Source organism: Lissotriton vulgaris, chromosome 6 (assembly GCF_964263255.1).
Source record: "Lissotriton vulgaris chromosome 6, aLisVul1.2, whole genome shotgun sequence".
NCBI lineage: Eukaryota > Metazoa > Chordata > Amphibia > Caudata > Salamandridae > Lissotriton > Lissotriton vulgaris.
The window spans coordinates 1,803,660,158-1,803,684,308 of NC_141694.1; the positions used below are offsets into that span (position 1 = coordinate 1,803,660,158).

The window sequence follows — 24,151 nt, forward strand, 5'->3', positions numbered from 1 at the left end:
GTCCACTGGACCCCTCTGCTCCAGACATTGCTCTAGTGTGGGTGGATATGTTGCAATCTACCTCCACTGGTGTTTACCTACTAAACCTATCTAGTCGTTGTAGTCAGGGTGTGCTACTCCCTTTCCTCTACAACAATTAAGTTCAGTAGAACTTAAGTATACTAGTCTTGTTTTATATGTACCTAGCAGGTACCTGTGTGATCTTTCAAATGATAATCCCAAAGATTGCAATGGTAAAACAACAGCAAGCTCAGATCCCACCGCTGCTCACCAATGTGAGAAGTTGGCCTGGTATGTAATGCTCACTAATTCTAGTGATCACTCTGTACCATGCCAAACAACCCTTATGATGATTGGTTGTAAGTCAACCTTATAGACCAGTTATCCTAGTAGTAACGTGGACAAAGCAGTCTTAGGCTAAACTCTGAAAGGCATGTGAAGCCAGCTGTATTACCATACACAACCCCCTTGAATACCAAATGAAAGGACACCACACAGATATATATATTGGAAATATATATAGATTTATTAACTAAAAGTATCCCCTGGACTCTTTATGAGCACAGAAGCTCAAGCGTTAAACACAAGACAGTTTAAAATACACAAAAGTTGCACAATATGGATGAGCCCTAGGGGCCACCTAAACCATATACTAAGAAAGTGGTATAAGAGATACCAATCGGAAAGGAAACAGGCCTAGGGCCTTGGGAATCGCTGGAGCTGATCGGGACTAGCAGTGACTAAGTCGGGAAAGGCCCGCGGGACTCGGGTGCAGTGTTTAAAGTGCACGCACTCACCAATACAAAGTCTACGGTGCCTAAAAAGTACAAAGTTAGTTAGTTCGGAACCTTCCGGGTGACCTAGAAAGCTGAAACTTGAGACACAGGCCCTAGGGTTGTGTATCAGTGTAGGAACACCGGCGGAGCTGAGTTACCTCACCCACAGGAAGCGGGTGCACAGGGTCGAAGTAGTGTCGGCTTTCGTCACGCTGGTCGATGGTGCTTGGAGCTGAAGATGCTGCAGGCGGCTCGACGTGAAGAGTTCCGGTGGATCCAAGGGTGGATCTGTAGCTGTGAAGACCTGAAAGCAGAGGGGACAATGTTCAAAGTCACTAGCCAGTGACTACCGTGGAACCAGATTGGAACCAGGCGAAGTCGGGTGCAAACAGGCGTTGAGGTGTAGCTTCTCTCTGCAGCCACGTGGACACCGGGGGTTGAGGACATTCAGGAGTCGTTCACGAGCTGTCCCACGCAAGTTTCTCGCTGTTGGCGGTGTCGGCAACTTGATCGGAGAAAACAGGCCTTGGCTAATGCAAGCCACGCAGGAATCAAAAAATGCTTATCACTCGGACCAGCAAGGTCAGAGTGGGTGCTCCTTTTTACAGGAGCAAGGGCAAGTCTGGAGCAACCAGACCCGCAGTGTAGTTTGTCGGTTTCGTTGCCAAGATGGCCGCTGACCACGTGGCTAGTGGCCGGGACGGCGTGTCGAGTGGCGCAATGCAAAAGGGCCCCACGCAGATCGTGGAGATGCTGGGGGGCTGATCTTTGGTGCAAGGGCTGCTTTGTGGTGGGGGCTCTCAGTCCCCAAAGCACAACATCGAGGGTGCCTCGGTTGCTGCGCTGTCAGCTTTTCGGGTGTCTTCCAAGGGGTCCAGTCCCACGTCTCTCGGTGCCTCCACGGGTCCCTTCTTTGCAAGGACTGTGGATCGGGCTGTGAAAAGTCTGGGAGTTTGGGTCTTGTCAGGCTCTGGGCTCAGGCTCCGGCGGGAGGCGGCGGCAAAGCAGACGTCGAGTTGCTGGTTGGTGCCTGCTTTCACAGGGTGGCCACTCCTAGGCCACAAGGGAGATTCTCTTCAGTCTTCTGAGCAGCAGAATGTCGAAGTCCAGTCTTCTTCTTTGTTTCAAGTTGATTCAGGATGATCTGCTGTGCAATGGCACTACTCCCACTCTTATTCCCAATCTGAGGGGTGGATCACCTACTAGGTCCCTCCTCTGGGAGGAGCGAGGAAGGGGGGCGGTTACACCCCCTTTCCTTTGTCCAGCTCCTCGCCAGGCCTGGGTCTGGAAAGTCCCAGGACCGGTTTGGACTGGCTTATGCACGGGGACACCTTGTGTGCCCCGGGCATGTCTCAATCTATTCAGCCCTGTCCTACCCAATACACAAAACCCTGTCTGGGGTGGTGCTCGCACCTCCCAAGGCAGGAAACCCTTTGTCCAGACCTTCCTCGCTGGAAGGACTCCCAGCAGCAGGAGGCCAGACTCATGTCTGTGGTGGCAGCATCCATTTTGTGATGCTGAGGATCTGGTTAACTTTAACCGGGGTTAAGGCTACACACATGTCGTGTCCCTCTAGAAGGGTGGAATGCTATCCCCGTCGACAGAACTGTTGAGGGGATAGTATTCCAATTCGTATGACACCTTACTCGGCATGTTTTGATAAAGCCAAACCAAAGATAGCATATAACCGCGAGGATTATAATGCACTTAAGAGTATATGGTATGGCAATATCCCAGAACAGCTAAGGCAGTGGTTCCCGACAGCTGCAGGCAGGCTCAGCTCATGCTAGAGCACCATCTCACATGTAACCACGCACTCTGCCCCCAGGATTGCAGGGGCCTTCCATAGGAATGGCTTACAGGTTAACATGTGTCCAGTTTAGTGTTAGATATAGGGATACTATATCTAAGTAAGAGGGGATTACACCAACTTACCCCAGCTGAGTGATCAGCCAGTTGTGTCAAATATGGAGGCCAGGCCAGGGGTGGCACAATACATGCTGCAGCCCCTGGTAGGCCTTGGATGCACCTATGCCCTGGGTACCTATGGTACACTATTACAGGGGCCTATAAGGTGAACCAGTATCCAATTCGTAATGCACCTAGAGTGCATTGTCAGTAATTTAGAGAGAGAACAGCAGGCTGTGGGTCTGATTAGAAGGCCCACAGCCACATTAAGTCATAAAAAAGTGAAGCAAAAAGCAAAAAATTTGGGGTGACCATAGAATAGCAGACCCTACTCTCCTACACATATGGCTGTTTGTTTCGACTCAATTTCAATATTTTTTAGATTTTAGCTGTTACTTTCGATAGGAAAACCTTGAAGGATCTACACAAATGACCCCGTGCTGAATTCCACTTTCCAGAAATGTATAGCTTTCCAGGAGCGAATATTGGTTTAACACCCATTTCTACCACTAACCGGAAGGAGGCTAAAGCACAAAAATAGGAATAATGGTCAAAGTCCCAGTAAAATGCCAGAAATGTGTAGAAAATGTTTATTTTCTGACAAACGTCTACCCCTATTAGCCAAAAAAGGGTGTGGCACTGAGTAGGGTCTGGCAGCGAAAGAGTTACTCTCTAAGTATGTTAACTAGTGCTTTAGTAAAACTATTCTTCATGGTCTTAAAGGACTTTTTGAATTAGGTCTCTAGTTTTTAATAAAATAACATGATGATAATTACCATTTTACTTGCTACATAATTTATCTACTCTTGCTTCACAGTTTACACCTGGACTGTGCTAATTCTATGCTTTTTCTATTGGTTCATTTTGTTTCTTTTCACCTCATGAACTCGTGTGTCTGATATTCTTTTTTTCCTTTTTTAAGGACTTCCCACTCTGACTCCATCCTTATATTTGCTTAGCCTTATTTTCCCTGTCAGCTATATTTCTACCTGGTCCGCAGCAAACAGCTGTTTCTTTTGAGACTGTTTGCTCACAGGAACATTGTTTAGGTATTTAATTCATCAATGACTAATTGACAGGCCAAATCAAATATTGTATGTCAATGAGTCAGGCTAAACGAAGTTCCTCTAGTCAAATTATTTCCAAAGAAAGTACTCATTAATGCTTTACCTGTATTAACAGATAACAGATGGTACAATGGCAATGCAAATATAGCATCGCTCTGTGTAAGACATCACAGACTATATAAATGAGTGCTTCATGTGTTAGGATCTAAGGCAGAACAGAAACCAAAGACTTCTGCAGAAGATCCGTCGATCCCATCAATACAGGTAAAGACTCAATGTGTGTATTCGTTTATGGAGCTGAGGTAGCCATAAAAGCTAAGGAACATTGACATAGTTTTATCAGATATCCTGTAACCATCAGTATATGTGGGGGGTTCTAAGAGCAGAAATCTCTAGTATAAAAGCTAAATTGGTGTCACTAATGGAAAGAGAGTAACTCAGAATGAGAAATGACAATGTTTATTCAGAACAAGCCTGGTGCCCATGGACCCCTGAACTGCATTTACATTTAGGGTGGTAAAATGAAAATATAAACCTGGGTTGTATTATGGAAAAGGGCACTCTATCCATGTGTGGGTCATATCCATCTACTCTTTTCTACAGCCACTGCAGGCAGGAGCAGTGTGCCAAAGTGCATCAAAAATGGGCCATGCCCAGAGCAGGGGCAACTCCGCCTCCGCTGGGTCAAGCGCAGCATTGAAAGAGGGTTGAGACTGCCACTCTGACTTTCAATGCCGAGGGACTGGGAGCACGTTGAGGATGAGGCGGGGACCCTCTGCAAGGCAGTGCAGTGCGTCACTGGACCCAGCGCAAGGGTGACTGGGAAGATCCCTGGGACCCCATGAGGTCCTGCTAAGGGGCATCCTCAGTGGGATGCATGGACTGGGCACCACTTCATTTGTGGTACAAAATTGGTGAGCCACCAGATGGACTCTTGCTCTTGTGCCTGCATCTGTAATACCACTCATGGGGAGAGGTGTTCCCTCCTTGTCATGGGTCCATGCCCCCGTGCCCTTCAGGAGACACCTGCCTGGGATCCATGACACAGATGGTGGAGTCTGCAATCCCTTCAGTAAAAAACAGCACGAATACCAACTATGCCCCAGGGCATCTTCTGTAATATAACCCCCTGGATTTCTCAGTTTGCCAAACAATTACCACCACCCTATTGCTGGGAGTGATGGGAAATGTTTCCTTCACTACTTTCTGGTCTGTGATCGCACCATGTAGGCAGGAGCCTTGCTTTGACTTTTTTGATTCATCTGGGGCTAGGACTTGCTCAGCTGATTGGAGGGGAAATGTGTTTGTTGTAACCTGTATCTCAAGGTCCCAGAGTCAAGGCATGGCACCTATAAACCAGGGCAGACTCTAGATCCAGTGGACCCCCCTCAGGATTCCCTCTAGATTTCGGAGGCAAGTTTACTCTTACGCATTTGCTACTGCAGATTGTTTGCAGTGTGAATTGTCTGCAGGAGGTAGTATTGCAGAAACGTGCATGTGCACGCATTTTTCTCTTCACATGTAAAAACTATATCTAACACCTCAGAAAATACAGGGGTGTGTTGGTCTTTGTCACACCCTATTCACCCTCTAGGGCCTGTTGAGTAACATCATGGTTGCAAAGAAGTAGGTGCCGATTGGACGTCAGATAATGTGCCTTCCTTCCATCACCTTGTTTTGTGTGCAGTAGACCCCCAAAAGTAATTTACATATGTCAGGTCTTTCTGTCTAGAGTGGCACAGTGAGCGAAAAACAATGGACTGGAATGTGGCTCAACCGATCGTAATGTGTTGAGATTAACACAAGCCTTACGTTCATCACCCTTTTTTTTTATTTGTAAGCAGAGTTGCATTTTGCAAAGTCGCTAATGGACTAAATACATCATAAAATCAACATTTACAAAACTTCACAAAAGCACCTGCTGGAGGTATAATAAAATGACCTGACTGAAAATACATGGATGGAGGTCTGCTAAAAATGTTTTTTAAAGGAGCCTTTTTAAAGGATCCTTTAGAAGGATAGGTGCTGCATTTAAAGTAGAAATGTTAGGGCATTAGGAGACATCAGGGGGGCCATGCAATAGTCCACTGAAACACTGTCTGCTCCCCCAAAGCCACCCACAGTGTTTCCGTGTGCATGGTTTTGCAGCCACCTTTGAGTAGTTTTAAATCCCATTTAAATAGGGGTCATTGTTGCAGTTAATTTCAGGTATGTGGCATACTGCAAGCACCAGTAAGGACCTGGTAGCACTGTTTGGGGTGCCATGGCATCACATAATTATATATGAAACCCACAAAAAAATAAAAAGTATATATAATTATACTTTTTTTTAAACAAAGTGACCCATTGACTGACCAGTCCGTGGCACTTAACATGACTACTTTCTGTGTGTGTGTGGAGGGAGGGGGAGGACACTGTTCTTGTGCAGAACTCAAACATGAGGAAAGCAATAGCAGAAGTGGTCCATGCACTGACCCTAGCTATGTCCAATGGTGGGCAGCAGAAATGTTATTGGCAGTACAACTGAACAATGGATGAAAAGGGCTGCCTGAAGAAACCCCGTACATAACTATTTGAAGGTTTACATATTTCTATTACAATGAAAAGGTTGTGGATCACATCAGATCCAATGTTTTCTCTTACACCCAACACTGTTACCACTACATAACTTTACTATGGAAACTCTCTTGACTAAAGGCCAGGAGTGCAGGATATCAACCCAGACAATGAAGTCACATTAAAACATTCATGGCAAAAAAGATCTTGACAAAGTACTGCAAACTCTGGTGATCTCTCTTATTGACTGTAGACTTGTCCTCCTTCTGGCCTCCAAGAGTATTCTTTACTCCCTGAAGTTTGCATACACTGTGCAGCACACCTCATTTTAAACACAAACAAGCATTCGAAACGCCTCTGGTCTGGCACTGGAGGAAATCTTTTTTGGCTTTGTCAATGTATTTTTTTGTTTTGTCAGTTTCCGTAAAATATGATCTCTGTGAGAGCTGCTGGCCACTCACCAATATTTTTGAACCATTGTCTAAAAGCAAACATAGCTTTGGTTCTCCAACATTATACATTGTCAGAGGAGGCCCTGGCACTGAAGGGAACTACTTTTAAGGTGGATGTGCTTCATGTGAAAGAACCGAGGGCTTGTCACTCACAATGACGTAAGCCAGTGGAAATTATTCTAGTAAAATAAAAAGGTCTTTGCTAAACCAGAAGTCTGTCTTATGTAAAGGGCATACATCAGCAGGAAGTGCACCCTACATGAGCCTTCTATAAAGCACCCTTCAAGGACTACTTGATGACAAAGCATTGAGATACATAGTTAACATAGAAGCACCTTCCTTTACAAACTATGGGGGACTCCTACCTCTCTACCAATGACGATTTACAGGTAGAATTCTGCCATAGTTCATTTACATTAAATGTAAATAGTTTGTTGTTCTTATATGTCTGTGATATCTTGCAATAAGCTGTTCCTCAAACTCTGCAAAGCGTTCTGACTCCTGTGAGGCTTAAAAGTTGAAAACCGATATAGGAGAAAGTAAGTTTCAGTCAACTGTGGTTGTCATATTGTATGGTGCGCTAATCAAATGAGTCTCCTGTCTTCCCATTCCACCCTTTCTTCTGTTTCGCTAGCCTCGCCCATGATTATGGTAGACCTCTGTTTCCTATCCAATTTCAATCAAATCTAAATTGTTAAAACATTTGTTTTTCTATTCGCAGAATGAAAGCTGCACTTACAGCTGCGTTTGTCTGCACGCTGCTGCTTGTCGTGAATTCAGCACCGCGAGGTAATGTGAATATCCATGATCAGTCGTAATTGTGTTTCTTTGCAATGTACAAAGCGACATTTTCATTATCTTCACATTATATTTGCATTATCTTGAGCCCATTTTTTAAGCCATCGAGCACTGGCATATCTTGGAATATCCCTCCACAGTGCTCTCCTGGTAAGCACCTGGTTCTTCTCCTAGACACTGGAAAACCAGATGTATGTTGCTCTTCTGAAGGTGTTATATTATGGAACATTTAGGCTAGGAATATAAAGAAGCACTAATATCCCGGACAGCATGTTGAGGGAAAACATTAGGTAAGTGGTTATAGAGGAAGTGTAGAGTTACTAACTCCACTTCTATGGACCTTGAAGATATATCACCGAGGTACGAGTTAGATCTGTCAGCCTTACGGTGGTCTTCCCCAAAATGTTTTCCTGGCTTACCTCCTCTTTTTGCTGATTTTTCTTTTGGCCTAAGGACTCTGAGCACTTTACCACTGCTGACCAGTGATGGTGTGCATGTTCTTCTCCCTTAAACATGTTAACATTGGTGTATACAAAATTTTAATTTATTTTTAAGTCCCTTGTAAAGTGGTATACCATATACCCAGGGCATAGAAAATAAATACTACTAGTGGGCCTGTAGCACTGATTGTGTCACCTACACAAGTAGCCCTTTAAACCTGTCTCAGGCCTGCCCCTGCAGAGCCTGTGTTCACAGTTTTACTGCCACTTCGGCTTGGCATTTAAAACCCTGTGCCAAGCCTTAAATTCCCCTTAGACAAATGTCACCCCTAAGGTAGGCCCTAGGAACCCAATTTTAAGCTGAAATTCCTGATTAGAGAAGGTGTAGCCATGTCCTGTTTTATATCTTTGGAATGGTAATAATGAATGCACTTTGCTGATGAAATTGGATTTGACATTACAATGTGTTAAATGCCACTTTAAGAAGGTGGACATTTATCTGCTCTTACAGCACTGTGTGCCTGCAGTCTGTCTTAAATACAAGTCTGGGGAGGGCGACAGTTACTTATGCATTCCCTCTAGACAGCCCCAAACATAGGAAGATTAGGTGTGTCTGAGTACTGCACTGCATTCTGATGTCTCTTGCTTGCCAGGGAGGGCCTGACTCTTACAACTGAAGAGGCAGTGCCATGTCCCCACACAAAGGGCTGATTGCCCCCTTCTGATAGTCTGGAGCTAGGGATGGGAAGAAAGGACCTCTGTGCACTTCAAAGATCCTTCTTTGAATGCACACCCCCTTCAATTTCAGTACTACGTCTCCGACACCCACCCAACTGAGACACTTTTAGACCTACAACTGGACTCTTTACGAAGAACTTCTGTGCTGCATCAAGGACTGACACTCTGCTGGACTGCCGACCTAAAAGGTCTGCTTTTCTGCTGTGCCGCCCTGCTGCTGTCTGACCCTGCTGAGGGAGAGCTGGACTTTGCCTTGCACCCCAAAGTGTTCTTCATGGGCTTGTTGGCTTGCCTCCTGCTGTTGAGACTCCGGGAAATCAAAGTCTCTGCCCCTGCTCTTGTGCCTGGTTCACTGGAGTGGACCCAGATACGTGCTTCAGAGGCACTGATGCATCCGCTGACTGTGTGAGCAAGAATCAATGAATTGTCCCTGTGGCAGGAGCAGAACCTGGCACATTGCATCTGAACCGCCGCAGCGCCTGCCGAAACAGATCCACAGAACCACGCATCGACGCCACAGCAGTCTACAGAAATGGGCACATCCTTTGAATAGCACTCGGAACCAGCGCATCTCGGCCTCGGTGCTTCTTCAACGGAACTGCTGCAACGCCACCACAGCAAGTCTGACATCGACTCATTGATCGACTGCACCCCACCTGTTGCAACCAGGATAAGGTACTTTGCTCACTGGGGCCTGCGTCGGTCAGGTAGCTGGCCTGCTCTCCATGATGGTAGGTCCAAGCTCTTGACTTTTCCCTGGTCCAGTATGACCAGATAACCCCCATTAGCGCTTATTGCTTCTCAGCGCTAGAACTCTTTTTATTTTTTTTAAATTCATTACTCGACTTCTGCTCATTGGATTCTTATCATTTTGGGTTTAATTTATTTATAAAACCATTGCCTAATTTTCTAAACCAGTGTGGAGTCTTTTTGTGGTGATTTCATTGTTTTATTGTGTGTGTGTGTGTGTGTGTGTGTTGCACACATACTTTACACATTGCCTCTTTAGATAATTCTGGCTGCTCTGTGCCAAGCTACCAGAGGTTGGGCACAAGTTATCTATTAGTGTGTATCTGTATGCTCCCTGTGTGTTTCCTCTGTGTGTGTGTTCCCTGTGCATGTGTTTGTGTCTGTGTGTTTGTGTGTTTTTTCTGTACAGTGTGTACCCTGTATGAGCTGCCTACACCTGCTGATTGACATGTAGATAGAGTACCCACCAGGGAGGAGTTCTGTAGAGCAGATAGGGAGTGTCCACTCCTTGAAGGAGTAAGGCACAATGCCAAAGCACAAGCAGCATTTACAGTGAGCTTAAGGCTCCTTTGCATGGGATATCAAGGGTCCTGGTGGTCCCCCAATGCTAGAGAGTCTTCCTACTGGAGCTGGCTCACGAGAACAGGACACCTGGGCCAAGACAAGACCATTACAAGACTTGCCCCACATTGCTACTAACCCATGATCCAGGACATCCTCAGATATGTTCTGTAGGACCTGTGTGACCTGCAAGGCTAGTGGGACGGCAGAGTAAAAATTTAAAGCTCATCTGGAACCACTGGCTGCTGTTAGCACCCCCTTTGAAAGGATGGGCGTCAACATTGTAGGGCCTATGGACTGCTTCAGGTAACGGGTTCATCCTCTTCCTTGTGGATCATGCAATCCGGTACAGACAGACAATCCCTCTGAGGACCACTACCGCACCTGCGGTGGCAAAGGCTCTGATCGGGATTTTTATCCAAGTAGGTTTTCCCATGGAAATTGCATCTGACAGGGGCACAAACTTAATGTCTGCATATATGCAGTCACTGTGGAAAGAGTGTGGGGTTACTTACAAGTTTTTCATACCTTTGTACCAGCAAACCAATGAGCTTGTTGAGAGATTCCACAGGACCCCGAAAGTTATGATCAGAGGTCTGCCTGAGGAAACAGTGGGATATACTCTTGCTCTGCTGATGTTTTTCCTACAGGGAGGTACCACAGAAGGGAGTGGGCTTCAGCACCTTTGAGCTTCTGTATGGTCACCCTGTCAGAAGACCTCTCAGGTTGGTAAAGGAAGGGTGGGAGCAAGTTCCCAGGAAATTTCCCCAGGATGTAGTAAGCTACATGCTTGCCTTTCGTAGCCAAATGGCTACATTTTGGAAGCAAGATTCTGACAACGTGGAAGACAGCCAGGCTGTAATGAAGGAGTGGAATGACTAAAATTCTACTGCTGTGGAATTGCAGCCTGGGCAGAAAGTGAGGGTTGTCAAACCTGCGGAGCCGAGTGCTCTTCAGGACTGTTGGACTGGGCCTTATGAGGTAATTGTGAAGAAGGGTAAGGCCACTCATGTGGTGGACCTTAAGACCCCAGTGCAACCCCATAGGGTGTTTCACATCAATTGTCTCAAAACACAATTGGAGAAGTCTGAGCTCACCATGGTGACGGATGGAGCTGAGAAAAAAGAGAGGGAACCCTTCCCTGACCGCTTGGCTTCCAAGGAGAAGGATGGGTCTGTAGAAAGAGTAATTTTTCCCCCACTTTGACTTTTAAACAGCAGATGAACTGTCACAATGTGTTGGAACAGTACTCCTCTCTTTATTCCCTTACTCCTGGGATTACCCAGCTGTGTTCCCATGATGTTTTTATTGCTAAAAAGTTGAATAGTGTACCAGATGTTGCTGGAAATCCCATTTGGTTCTTCATAATGAGCTTGCTTATCTCCACCAATTGCTACAGGTCCTTCAGCAGTAGACTGGCAATTCATTTTGCTTTGTTGTCCAGAAGCGCAGTCTATATTTACTGGGATCTGATTTAGGGTCCCCTTTGTAAATGGGTGTTATGATATCCCCACACCATGGCTAAAGGATTGCCGAGCTCCTCGCACAGTGACCAAAAAGCAACGAGAGCTTGCCGGCCCAGAAAGAGATGTCCTGCTTGAAAAGGCCCTGAGGGCGGCCGTTAGGCCCAGGGTCTCCGTCTGACCTGGCCTTTGACACAACCTGTTGCAGCCAACTGAAATAAGATGGTGAATCCGTGTGGGCAAGGGACAGGCAGTCTTGGTTTTGGGGCATAGCTGAGGTGGTGGGTATATTTGGGCTAGGGAACCTCCCGCCCATTTAGGGATCTAAGTCACCCCTTGATGTGAAATGCCTGTGGAGGAAAGATGAACGTCTGATTCAGTGATGTTCGCACAGCCGGTCCTGCCAGACCCATCCACTTGCCTACTCACCAAGGCTCATAAGTTCCTTGAGTTGTACTTCTTGCTCATACATAGGAGAATCCCCAGGAAGTGGTTTGAGGGACTAGACATCTTTGCATGAACAGCATGCTTATATTTTTTCTGCACCAGCTTAAATACTTTGATTTGCTCTTCATTCTTGTTTTTTTTATTACCTCCTCTCGTGGCAGTGTTGTGAGCTTTCTTTAGGCGTTGAAAGGTTGTCAGAGGGGAAAATGAATTGGTGTGATTGTATGAATGAACAAATGTTGTAGCCGATAGTGGAAATTTTATGAGAACTTGGTTAATACAATGTGTCCATTCAACAATCGGCGAGATGTCACGTAAGTCTGACCCTGGGGGATCTTATACATTCAGCCATGATTTTACCGCTGATTGTCATCTCTCCATTTGAGGAGCGTGAGGTTGTTGGTGTAAATAACCTTGCTTGTGTCACAGGTTGAGGTGTGGTGGTACAGAAAGAATGTATTCTTGTGTACTGGAGGCCGTGGTCCCTCTGAGTGACCACGGCCTCCACGTAATTTTGCAGTAGCTATCCACTATGGTGTAGTTGAGATAGGAACAAGTTTTCCATCGGTTCTTGACCAAGTGGGGAGATGTCCTTTGACAACCGGCTATTTAGTACTTTAAAGTCCATGTTGCTGAGCTGCAGGATGAGGAATTCCCCTAGCGAGCTTCGTGAGCAGCCCTTCGGCCTGATTTGTTCAACAATGTTCCGGAAGCCCTCAGAGAGATCTCATCATTGACCTTGTGGGCATCTTGGAAGACATTCATGTTAAACTCACCTGTTATCATGCAATAAGCTGGTTAACAGAAGTTCCCTGGCCAGGTCACACAGGACCAATATTAGCCGGTTATGTTTTGACCTTTTCTCCCTTGTACTTAGATTGATTTAGAAGTTAATCAGCACAAGCGAGCGCTGTGGTTTCCAGTTGCAAATTTTTATTCTTGTAACCAATGTGTGGCTGATTTGCTAGGACGGCCGACTTTGAAGCTGGGGAATCCTGTTTGAGTTTGGCAGGAACCTCAAACATCCTGTAAATCTGGCAAATCACTTAATCTCCCCATGCCTAAAAATGTTTGTGCCCGTCTGTAATGCAACTGGTAACGCCTACCTGAGGCCACGCCCACTCCCCTCAGCATATATACGCGATTTACAGCGTTGAAACTGACAGAACCTGAAAACTCCTGAGGCGGAAGCCGGGAGAACGCCGAAATTCTTTTAAAAAACTAGCACCATTGTATTTTTGTGTCACCTTACTAAAATTGTATTTTAAAAAGCGCACTCACCCGGCAAACAGTCAGAGCGGGCTAGAGTCACGCTGAAACAGCGAATCCCTCGCTGCAACGAGCAAACCCTGGAATAACTATTTCCCGCCGCCATTTACGGCGAGCAAGCAAGGCCACGCCTACCTGAGGCCACGCCCACTCCCCTCAGCATATATACGCGATTTACAGCGTTGAAACTGACAGAACATGAAAACTCCTGAGGCGGAAGCCGGGAGAACGCCGAAATTCTTTTAAAAAACTAGCACCATTGTATTTTTGTGTCACCTTACTAAAATTGTATTTTAAAAAGCGCACTCACCCGGCAAACAGTCAGAGCGGGCTAGAGTCACGCTGAAACAGCGAATCCCTCGCTGCAACGAGCAAACCCTGGAATAACTATTTCCCGCCGCCATTTACGGCGAGCAAGCAAGGCCACGCCTACCTGAGGCCACGCCCACTCCCCTCCTTAACCCCATAAATTAATGTGCAATCACCGGACGCGCAGCGGACGGGCGCAGCGGGCGCGCCGTCAGCGCGCCGAAGGCGCGCCAAAGGCAAGCCCGTCTGGGCCCGTCCGGACCCGGACGGCCCTTGGCCCCGTTACTCTGCCAGGTGACCCTCAGGAGCAAGTGAGGTATTCAGCTGATACATTACGCGCCCTACGTCCGAAAACCACCCCGACCTGCCACTACACGGTTACGGAAGGTAAGGTCTTTTCGACCTGCTCATACTGCAATCCGACTCCCCCCCCTAAAATCAACAGACCGGCTCTGAAAGCTGGACTCCTCAACTGCCGCTCCCTCCCGAAACACGCCACCGAAGTAAATCTCCTAATCCAAAATCAGGATCTCGACCTATTGTTCCTAACAGAGACATGGCTTTCTGACTGCACCAATCCAGATATCGTCACAGCCCTCCCCACAGGTTATCTCTGCCAAACGCTAAATAGACCTAAAGGGAGAGGAGGCGGGGTAGCCATAATCCACAGGGAACGATACGTCTGTAGGATGACTAACGCCGATATCGAGGATTGTGAGTGCGGCCAGTTCTCCATCCAAATCTCTCCAGCCTTCACTGTGGCGGGGCTTCTGACCTATCGTCCTCCCGGGGCCCCAGGCAATTTTTCCAACTCCATAGTTGAATCCACTTCCCAACTAGCCTCCTCCACCTCCAACTTCCTGCTATTAGGTGATCTCAATCTCCACTTCCTTGACCCAACGGATCGTGTCGCCTCGGACATCAGACACGACCTTACAGCCCTAGAGGTATGTCTGGTGAACAACGAGCCCACCCACGAGAAGGGCCATCTATTGGATCCCATCTTTACCAATATTCCAACAACGACCACTAACCCTCCGGTGACCCTTCCATGGACTGACCATTTCCTGGTTCCGTTCTTCTGGGAAACTCCCATATCTAATCACCTAACTCCTAAAACCCAGGTCACCGACCGCCAATGGCATAAATTATCATCTGATATATGGGCCCGTTCTCTTACAGACTCCACTCCCGAGCTTTCCTCGGACCCGAATGTGGCCGATAAACAATTCAATGACTGGATTACGTCGTCTCTCGACGCTTTGCTTCCAAAAATCACTACTTTTAAACAGCTAAAAAAGATATCCCCTGCTCCATGGTATACTCCAGAGCTTAAAGCCCTACGGCAAGAATGTAAAAAAACTGAACGCTCATGGAGACGTGATAAAACAGGAGCAAATAAAAATATCTACTCCATCTCTCTTCTCAATTACAAATCTGCTATTCGGAAAACCAAAAGCCGTTTTTTTCAGGAGAGAATAGAGAGAGCGGGTGGCTCCGGGAAAGAAGCATTTGCTATCCTCAAAGAACTCTCAAAACCACCAGATCAAGGACGGGGATCCCCTTCCGATCCTAAAGCCGACCAGGAGAAATGCCAACAGTTGGCTAACTTTTTCCAGGACAAAATCCGATTAATTCTGGATTCAATTCCACCCCTGAGCCCGAGGGAAGAAATCGCTCTCCCATATCCGACTTCTTCTACTGGCCTGTCCACATGGGGCCAGGTCACTCTAGACGAAGTACGGACGACGCTCAACTCCATGAAGAGCGGCTCCCCCAGAGATCCTGCTCCTCTGCGGATCCTTAAGGAGGTAGCCCCTTCTATTATCCCCTCCCTCACTCAGTTGATTAATACGTCACTTCATCAGGGAGTTGTGCCCCTGAGCTGGAAGAAGGCGGTGGTAAAGGCCTTACTGAAGAAACCCACTCTTGACCCTGAAAACCTGGCGAATTACCGGCCCATTTCATTACTCCCAGGAGTAAGTAAAATCGCCGAAAAACTCATCAACAAAAAACTCTCGCAATACCTAGAGGCCAACAACAAACTGAAAAATTCCCAGACGGGCTTCCGACCAGGACAGGACACGGACATCGCCCTCCTGGCGGCGGTAGAGGAAGCCAGAACGCTGCTGGATGGAGGAGGATCAGTGGCAGTGATCCTCCTCGACCTTAGCGCAGCGTTCGATACCGTTGACCATCAACTCCTCATCGAAAGGCTGGCAAGAGTTGGCCTGGAAGGCACAGCCTTATCCTGGCTCGTATCCTTCCTGACACAACGATCTTATCAGATATGGGAGAAGAACGCCCGCTCCTCCGAAATGCCCCTCCAATGTGGCGTGCCTCAGGGCTCCTCCCTGAGCCCCACACTTTTTAATATCTATATGTCCACATTGGAGGAGGTTATCACCCCCTTCGGAGTGAGTGTCATCAGCTACGCTGATGACACACAATTAGTGGTGTCTCTGTCCCACCCTAAACAACAGAAAACTGATCTCCTCAACTGCCTCACGCAGGTCCATCACTGGATGAATAGATCAGCGCTAAAATTAAACGGGACAAAAACCGAGGTCCTTGTACTCGGCTCAAAAGAAACTTCACTTCCTCTGAACATGTGGCCAACATGTCTAGGTCCTCCCCCAGACCCAAAGTCAGAGGTGAAAAGTCTGGGTGTCTGGATTGACTCGGAACTTTCATTCGCCCCGCAAGCAAAGAAGGTCGTAGGGACCTGTTTCGGTCTTCTAAAATCTTTGAGGAAAGTCCTGCCCCTTCTTCCTCCGAAATCGCAAAAACTATTAGTCCAGGGTCTTATTATATCAAGACTGGACTATAGTAATGCGATTTATCTGGGTGCACCGGAAGCAACACTGAATAAACTGCAAAGGATTCAGAATACTGCTGCCCGGATCATTACCAACACCCCGGCCAGATCATCGGCCAAACCTGCCCTCAAACTTCTGCACTGGCTCCCTATAAGGGAGAGAATTAAATTTAAAGCCTTGTGTTTGGTGCATAAAACATTGAACAACCAAGGCCCCCCAGTTCTCCGCAATTTCATCACCCCTTACATAGCCACGAGATCCCTCCGCTCCAACGCTGAAAATCTCATCAACGCCCCAAGGTTTAGGAAAGCACGTTCAGGAGGAAGACGGTTCTCGGTCCATGCGGCCCGTCTTTGGAACTCCCTTCCTCTGGATCTTCGCCTGGAACCCCAATACCTTCGTTTTAGGAAACTACTAAAGACACATCTTTTCCCCTAGCTCCCTTGTCCCCCCTCGTGAACTCAGCCTCGGTCCTCAGTTTTTATTGTTTTAGGGTTCTTCAGCGCTGGGATACCTCCGGGTGACTATGCGCTTTATAAAAATAAATAATAATAATAATAATAATAACTGGTGCTCATGTAATGTGCTCTGATACATTTGGGCTGACTTCGCACTATATAAAACTGCAAAAAAAAATCTTTTGAAATACTATTGTTTCAATTTTCACCTGCAGTTTCAAAAAAATGTATAATGACAGACCACCCTCTGATCTACCATACTTGTGCTCTCTGGAAGCTGATTTACTGAGCTCGATAAAGCCAGTGATAGTATGCCTCCACACAGACCATGTTTAGTGTACAGAATTGATATCAAAGCCACTCAGAAAGGTGTGAGATTGGGGGATTGCTGCTAACACTTCCTGGTTTGGAGTGTTGGCAACCAATTAGAATGAAGTCGCAACTCCTCCTCGGTGCTCAGATATTAAATGTCTTCTTTTTTTAATATCTCAGAAACTACCAAACTGATTTACACCATTTAAGAAAAAGTCACTTTCTGAACTATGGCAGTTTGGGCTGGATTGTTCCCATGAGGCACAGGGTCAGACTGATTTGCATATAGCCATGTCTGAACTGGGGTGGCAGAGTGGGCTAAAGAACGGTGATGGATTAAACCCAGATCTTTTGACTGGGTGTGAGTGTTTGATTGATTCAGATGCTCAGTCCATCACCCCCCCCCCCTTTTGTACCGCTTTTGGCCGCCATAAGTGTGGCAGGGTATGCTCAGACGTGAGTCCCTTGCTCACTTTGCCACTGGACTCAAGCAAGCCGGGCTGAAGGCGGCTGGAATGCCAGAAACCGGTCCTCGGAAGCTTGTTTCCGGTCCAGGGAAGACATGGCTTGGCAGTTCGGGCTGGACTGTTCCCATGAGGTACAGGGTCAGACTGATTTGCATATAGCCATGTCTGAACTGGGGTGGCAGAGTGGGCTAAAGAACGGTGATGGATTAAACCCAGATTTTTTTGACTGGGTGTGAGTGTTTGATTGATTCAGATGCTCCGTCCATCACCACCCCCTTTTTTACCACTTTCTGAACTATGAGCTACCTTTTTGCCAAATTTGGTGTAATTCCGTTCAAATGTTTGGGCTGTAGCCTGTTCAATTTTTCCTAACGAAATTAACATGGGGAAAATGTGTTTTGGGACCCCCCTTTTTTCTTAGCCCCCGCTTGACGAATCACCCCGAAACTTTCAAGTCAGGAGCTGACCGGAGTGCCCCATTAGCTTTGAGAATTTCGCAAAGATTTGTCTAACGGCGCCAAAGATATTGGCAGATCAAAAAACATGTTTCCTATGGAAAATAGGTCCTAACCATAACTATCTACTGGAGATCCACTGTAGGTAATATATGTAGGGTTATGTATAGAAAATCTCTACTTACCTTACCTTGCGATATTTTGTCCTTCGATAGTGTGTGCACGATGTTTAGTGCCATCAATTCCGAAGACTAGAAAATGTTATCTGAAATAGAGATAATAAACAAGGCACTATTTGATGCATGGACGTGTGAGTAGTATCTCAGAGGTTTCAGAGAGTGAAGTAAAAGATTAAGGGCCTGATTAAGGGTTCGGCAGAGAGGGTACTCTATCGCATCGGCGATGGAGTATCCTCTCTGCTAAACTGAGCTCATTCAGAGTTGAGCAGAACTTAAGTATCTCAGCAACGGAGACTACACTGAATCTGTGGTTGACAATATCCTCTGATGACTGCTGGTGTAAGGGCCTTTGGAGTTTTGGCTGTTTCTCCACCTGCCCTATTCAATAATGGGCGGACAATTACCCAGTTTTTCCTTTCGCACAGCGCCATCCAAAATGTGGCATAAAGTAATAATAAAAACATTTTACAGCAGAAAGTCCCACTTTCAAGATTTTGTATTGAAAATATGCCAAATGGCACCATCATTTTTATTGTGCCGTATGGTACACTTTCAGAGCATTGACAAAAATGTCCCCTAAATTATAAAAATAAAACATACTGCATGGCCTTAAGAGAGAATTATGCCAAAGTGTATAAACCTTTGTCGCACTGTGGCCAAGACCAGGGTCCAGTGAGTGGCTCAGATGAGGGAGTCCATTAGTTCTGTAACATTACAAAGTATGTGTAAATAACCAGCATGCCCCAAGTATGTGCTACTGTAATAGCTGATCTGGGTATGTCCAAATATAAGAGAGGTTGATAAATGCGAGATCTTACCTTTAACCAAATACACCTTCAAAGATGACTTTAAATCCACTAATTTTACCTGGAAATCTTACTCTTTTTTAAATATTTGGGCTTACATTTTGCACCAACCATCAAAGGCACAGTTACTTTGTGTTTGAATAATTACCTTCAAAAACTCTCCGATCTCAGCGCCAAATGGCATCCTTTATTTTTGTCCTGGTGGGGTCAATTAGATACCATCAAAATGATGCTTTCACCCATTGTCTTATATACCATATCTAATATATCCCAGTACCTATATCCACTAAACTTTTCAAGGCTATCACTTCGTTTTATCATCCTTTCTATGGAATAAGATGACACTACATATCTCTACCCTCAAACCTGCCCGTCCCAAAGAAGAGGGAGGGGTTAACTTTCCTCTCTTTTCAGTTTATCATAGGGCCTTCCAACTACAGCAGGCTTCTTATTGGCTGCTTGACTCTATTGATAATTCCCCTTTATTGACCTCAGTTGAACTTTCCTTTCTCTCTCCTTTTTCGTTTCAGGAGTATCTTTCCTTTTCTCGTAAACTCTAAATTAATTCACCTCTAAACTCCTTAGACCTTTGTACCCTGTAACTCCCATTAATATAGCCTCCTTTCTCACTTCTCCAATTTGGCATAACACAGGTTTATTGATAAGGAACCAACCTTTTTACTGGAAAACATGGCGACAGCGAGGTTTAATGTGGATTTCCCAACTTTTTTCCAATGAAGAGTTTCTCTCTTTTTCCTCACTTAGTTAGCTGTATAATTTGCCCACCTCATTTCTAGACAAATACAATGCTCTTCGAACAGCCGTTTTAGACACATATTCACTCCTTTCTACTGCTGCTCAACCTTCTCAATCCATACATACAAACATGTCCTTGCTTTTGCGCCTTCTACCGAAAGCATCAACTTTATATACTTTTCTCCAATCCACTCCTACACCTAGAAACAAAACACTAGTTGAAGAACAATGGGAAAAGGATTTCGACGTTGATTGGTCTTTATCAGTTTGGAAGGCCATTTGGACAAAACTTCGGAAGACTTCGAGATCAGCTAGCCTTACACAAACACTATTTTATATTTATCATAGACTTTTTTGTCCCCACAGACCTTACATAAACGGTTTCCTGACACACCGAATATTTGTTGGTCTTGCGCCTCCCCTGATGCTGATTTATTTCATATGTTATTTCTTTGCCCCCTAGGGAGCAACTTTTGGTCACGTGTTTGGGCCCAAATCAATTTAATTTTTAACACACATATCCCATTTTCCACAACTAATATATTTTTAGGCAGCCTTTCATCAGCCTGGGTTGACGTAACCAATTTTAAAACTGTTGATTTGTTATTAGCAGTTGCCTTTCAACAAATAACGAGAAATTGGAAGAATTTTTCTAACATTTCATATAAAGCTTGGTGGTATGATGTTTGTCATAATCATAGATTGGATACATTTTCTAATCTGCCTTCACCTATAATTGCAAAGAGGATCCAACTTTGGTTACCTATTACAGTGTTTTTTGATAATTGTGCTAAATCGCATTCCCCATTGCAACCCTCCCAGCAAGAAGTCCTCAAACCTCCTTAAATCATATTTTCTTATGTGTATGTTTATTGTTCTATTTATAAAATGTCTACGGTTTTTATTCATGATATCAGTCACTGATCCCTACTGTTCTTTTCCTTTTTCGCTTTTTCATATTTATACTGATACAGATTGTTGATTTCACTGTATTTCTTTATTTTCCTTTTTCTTGTACTATTGTATTTCAAAATGACACCTAATTTCTCATAATAAAGTATTTCTCAAACCAAATATAAGAGAGGTAATACTTCTTTCCCAATGAAACTGCCAGACCTGAGGTGGTGCAGGTGGACCTACTCTACTTATTAGCACCCCATTGACCTTACTGCTGGCTTCAAATGCATTTGAAATCCATTAGGAATTAATAACTAAAAGAACCTAAAAGTGTCAAATCATACGGTCCATCCATAGACATATTCAACAGGCTATACATCATTAACCACGAAAAAGATGCCTTGAGAATCAGACATTTAAATATAATAACCTAGATATCTTAACAAACACAACAGGTCTAACAACTTCCGGGGTCAATAGCACACTAAAAATTGTTAATTTAATATTGCAACCTACATATACTAGAGAAAAACCAACAGGCTTTATAACAACACACAGGGACTGGAGGAAACTCAGACTCAGAAGTTTAACTAAAATAACCTAGAAATCCCAGCCAAGCACATCAAGGTTTACAACAACTCCTGGAGGCAATAGGCCACCCAGACTCTGTCATTTAAACGTAGTAACCTAGATATTCTAGACTAATACACCATGCGTAACAGAAACATTCATGAACCAGATGTCACTAAGAATCATAGAACTAACTAAAAGGACCAAACACTCCAACTCATACTTTCCAACTCCAGGCACACTCCAGAGGCATTTAATCACCCAGGAACTGAAGGTCACTCATATCATTTAAAGGCCTGGACTTGACTCTGCATAGCTGTATTTAATGCCCTGTAAATTTAGATAAAGAATCAAGCACAGATATATTTGTGCTTAAAGTGAATGTCAAAAGCAAAAATAATTGTTTCTAAACCTCTTTGCTATAGAAGTAGCTTAGAGCAAAAAACATTGAAAAAAAGTCCATAGGCCTCACCTTGAACAAGTGATGCCTAATAAGCTATTGACTATGATAGTAGTGTTTGTTCGTAAAACATAGTGAAAAACGTCAAATAGACACAACATTCACACATGGATGCATTCTCATCCATCTTGAAATATTTTGTCTTTATGAGAAAACCCAGAGAGAAGATGAATGCTGCTATGGCACAGCACATGCACACACATTGGCAGTCATTTTGAAATGCATTTCTGAAAGAAAAAGCATTCCAAACTGACCACCAGTGTTTTTGACTGTGCAAGGTATTCATTCATTTTGTAACGCAGCAGCAGACAATTTTTACTTTTGTCTGAGTTAAATGTACTCTTCAGACATAAGTGAAGGTCTAATATTCAATCTGTAAATTAGGTTAGAAAAAAGTAAATACAGGAGGGGAAAAATGAGTGAGCAATCATGTATCAGTGCAACGGTTGGGCACTCACGAAAAAGAAAATGCATTAAGGAGAGTGGTGGGAGACCAATGTTCAGGACTGAAGCAAGCAAAAAGCCGCAGATTGGAAGTCGATTGCAGGAGTATGCGCAGAGGGAAGCACTGTAAGGAATTAAGGTGTTGGGGTGACAAAAATCAATGGAGCAGCGGGATAGGGTGGAAATGTAATGGAGGAATACATGGAGGTTGAAATACAATGGGAGAGAGTGGAAAAGTGGCAGAGCAACAGAGGAAGTGGTGAGGGTAAAAAAGGAAAATAAGAGCGTGCAAGATGGTCGATGATGAGGGGAAAGCAACACAAACATTTCAAATCTGGGGTAATCACAGGAGACATGCTGTTACTTCAGGTAAACAGGTTAAAAGCGCTTTATTCAACTAGCATACACAATGAAGAACACTTCCGATATCTCAGACACCACTTGATAATGAGGAAACTCCCCATAGCCCATCTGTAACCCCTCAGCCAGCTAACTGCGAGTGTTCAAGAACCTATTCAGAGCTACCATCTGCCACCCCCAAGCCCTCACTGCAGGTTGTCTGAAATTCTCAACACACCTTCATACATCCTTCAATAGCTTCCATCTCAATACCTGAGTCTGTCAACTGTCCTCTACCATTTGCTCACTTCCCCTGAACCCGCTCACTTCCATCCAGTCTGTCTTTTCTCCGCTGAGCCTGCCACTTGCTCCAGAGCCTGCCCACTCTTCCCCTATTCAGTCCATTCTCCCCTCTCCAACACTGCCCACTTTTCCCTCTGTCTTCTAATTTGCCAGCAGTCTGCTCACTCTCCTCTGAGACTGCTTGTTTGCCTATCAGTCTGCCCCTCTTCACCTCTAGTCTGTACCCTTCCCCTCAGCCTGCACATTCCCCCCTATGTCTCTGTTGACCTCCCAGGTCCTCCCACTTTCTTTCCAGTTTGATAATGCTTTTCATCCAAGTCTCCCAGTTCTACCCTGAGCCTGCCTGCTTTCTCCCTATCTGTACCCTCTCATTCCTGATCCTGTCCTCTGTCACTATGTTCATCAATTCTACACTCAAGACTTTCTGTTTTCCCTGAGTTTGCCCACTTTCACCATAGTTTGCTTGTCCTCCTCTCAGTCTCCCCGCTTTCACGCAAGTCGTATCAGTCTTCCACAAATCACCCTCTAATTCTGTCTACTTTTCTTTCAGCCTACTTAATTTCCCCTAGTCTGCCCGTTCTCTAATCTGGCCATTTTCATCTAGTATACTTGTTGGAAAGTGGTTTATTAGTAGTGAACAGTAGTAACTTAGCACAAGTAATAAGGCCACATAAAAGGGTCTGATAGGGTCCCAATACGTGAATCCCTTGCTCAACCCTTGCTAGCTGGCAACAATCGGAAAGGCTTATCTTAGGATACAGTTGTGTAAACCATTTAAAAACATTAATACAATAAATAAGTAAGACACAACAAAAAATACGAATCCAACACCAGTTTATAAAAATAGATTATTTTATATGAACAAATAGACACCAAATCGACAAAATTCAAATGTAGGGAACCGGAGATATGATTTTTTTTGAATAAACACTTTCTAGTGCTTAAAAACCTATAGGCCCAAATCGGGACATCTGGTCACGCTTGATGGAGACAAAGTCAAAGTATGAGGTCAACCAAGATGGAACCCTGGTCGCATACACTAAGAAGGAGGCCACGGTCAAAATGTTACCTTTGCACATAGAAACCTTTCCGGGGGATTTTCTCTCGACGTTGAGAAGGCCTCTCCAGCAGGATGGATTTGAAGTGGATTGTTGGCTTAGTCTAGCGGAAACCCCAGGTCAACTCCTCGAAGTCTTGATCTCTGGAACTTTTCGGGTGGCACCTGAAATCCAGTCTGGGTTGGAGTTCACCATTGCCGGCTTGACTCGACATCAAGTCATCACTTTATAGGGCTTTTTACCCCAAAATTCCCAATCTTCACCAAACGTCTGGATCTTCTTCTTCTCCTTGAG

General features: G+C 45.1%; 1 protein-coding gene across 1 annotated transcript in view; it reads left to right on the plus strand.

Annotated features, from left to right (window-relative positions):
- The first annotated feature begins 3,958 nt into the window (after window positions 1-3,958).
- The window catches only part of LOC147709539 (fucolectin-4-like), a 97,189-nt gene continuing 76,996 nt past the window's right edge, over window positions 3,959-24,151 (plus strand). The window contains exons 1-2 of the mRNA XM_086928078.1: window positions 3,959-4,015; window positions 7,481-7,548. Coding sequence (XP_086784204.1) covers window positions 7,482-7,548 — 67 coding nt within the window. The 5' untranslated portion in view covers window positions 3,959-4,015; window position 7,481. The remainder of the gene's footprint in view (window positions 4,016-7,480; window positions 7,549-24,151) is intronic.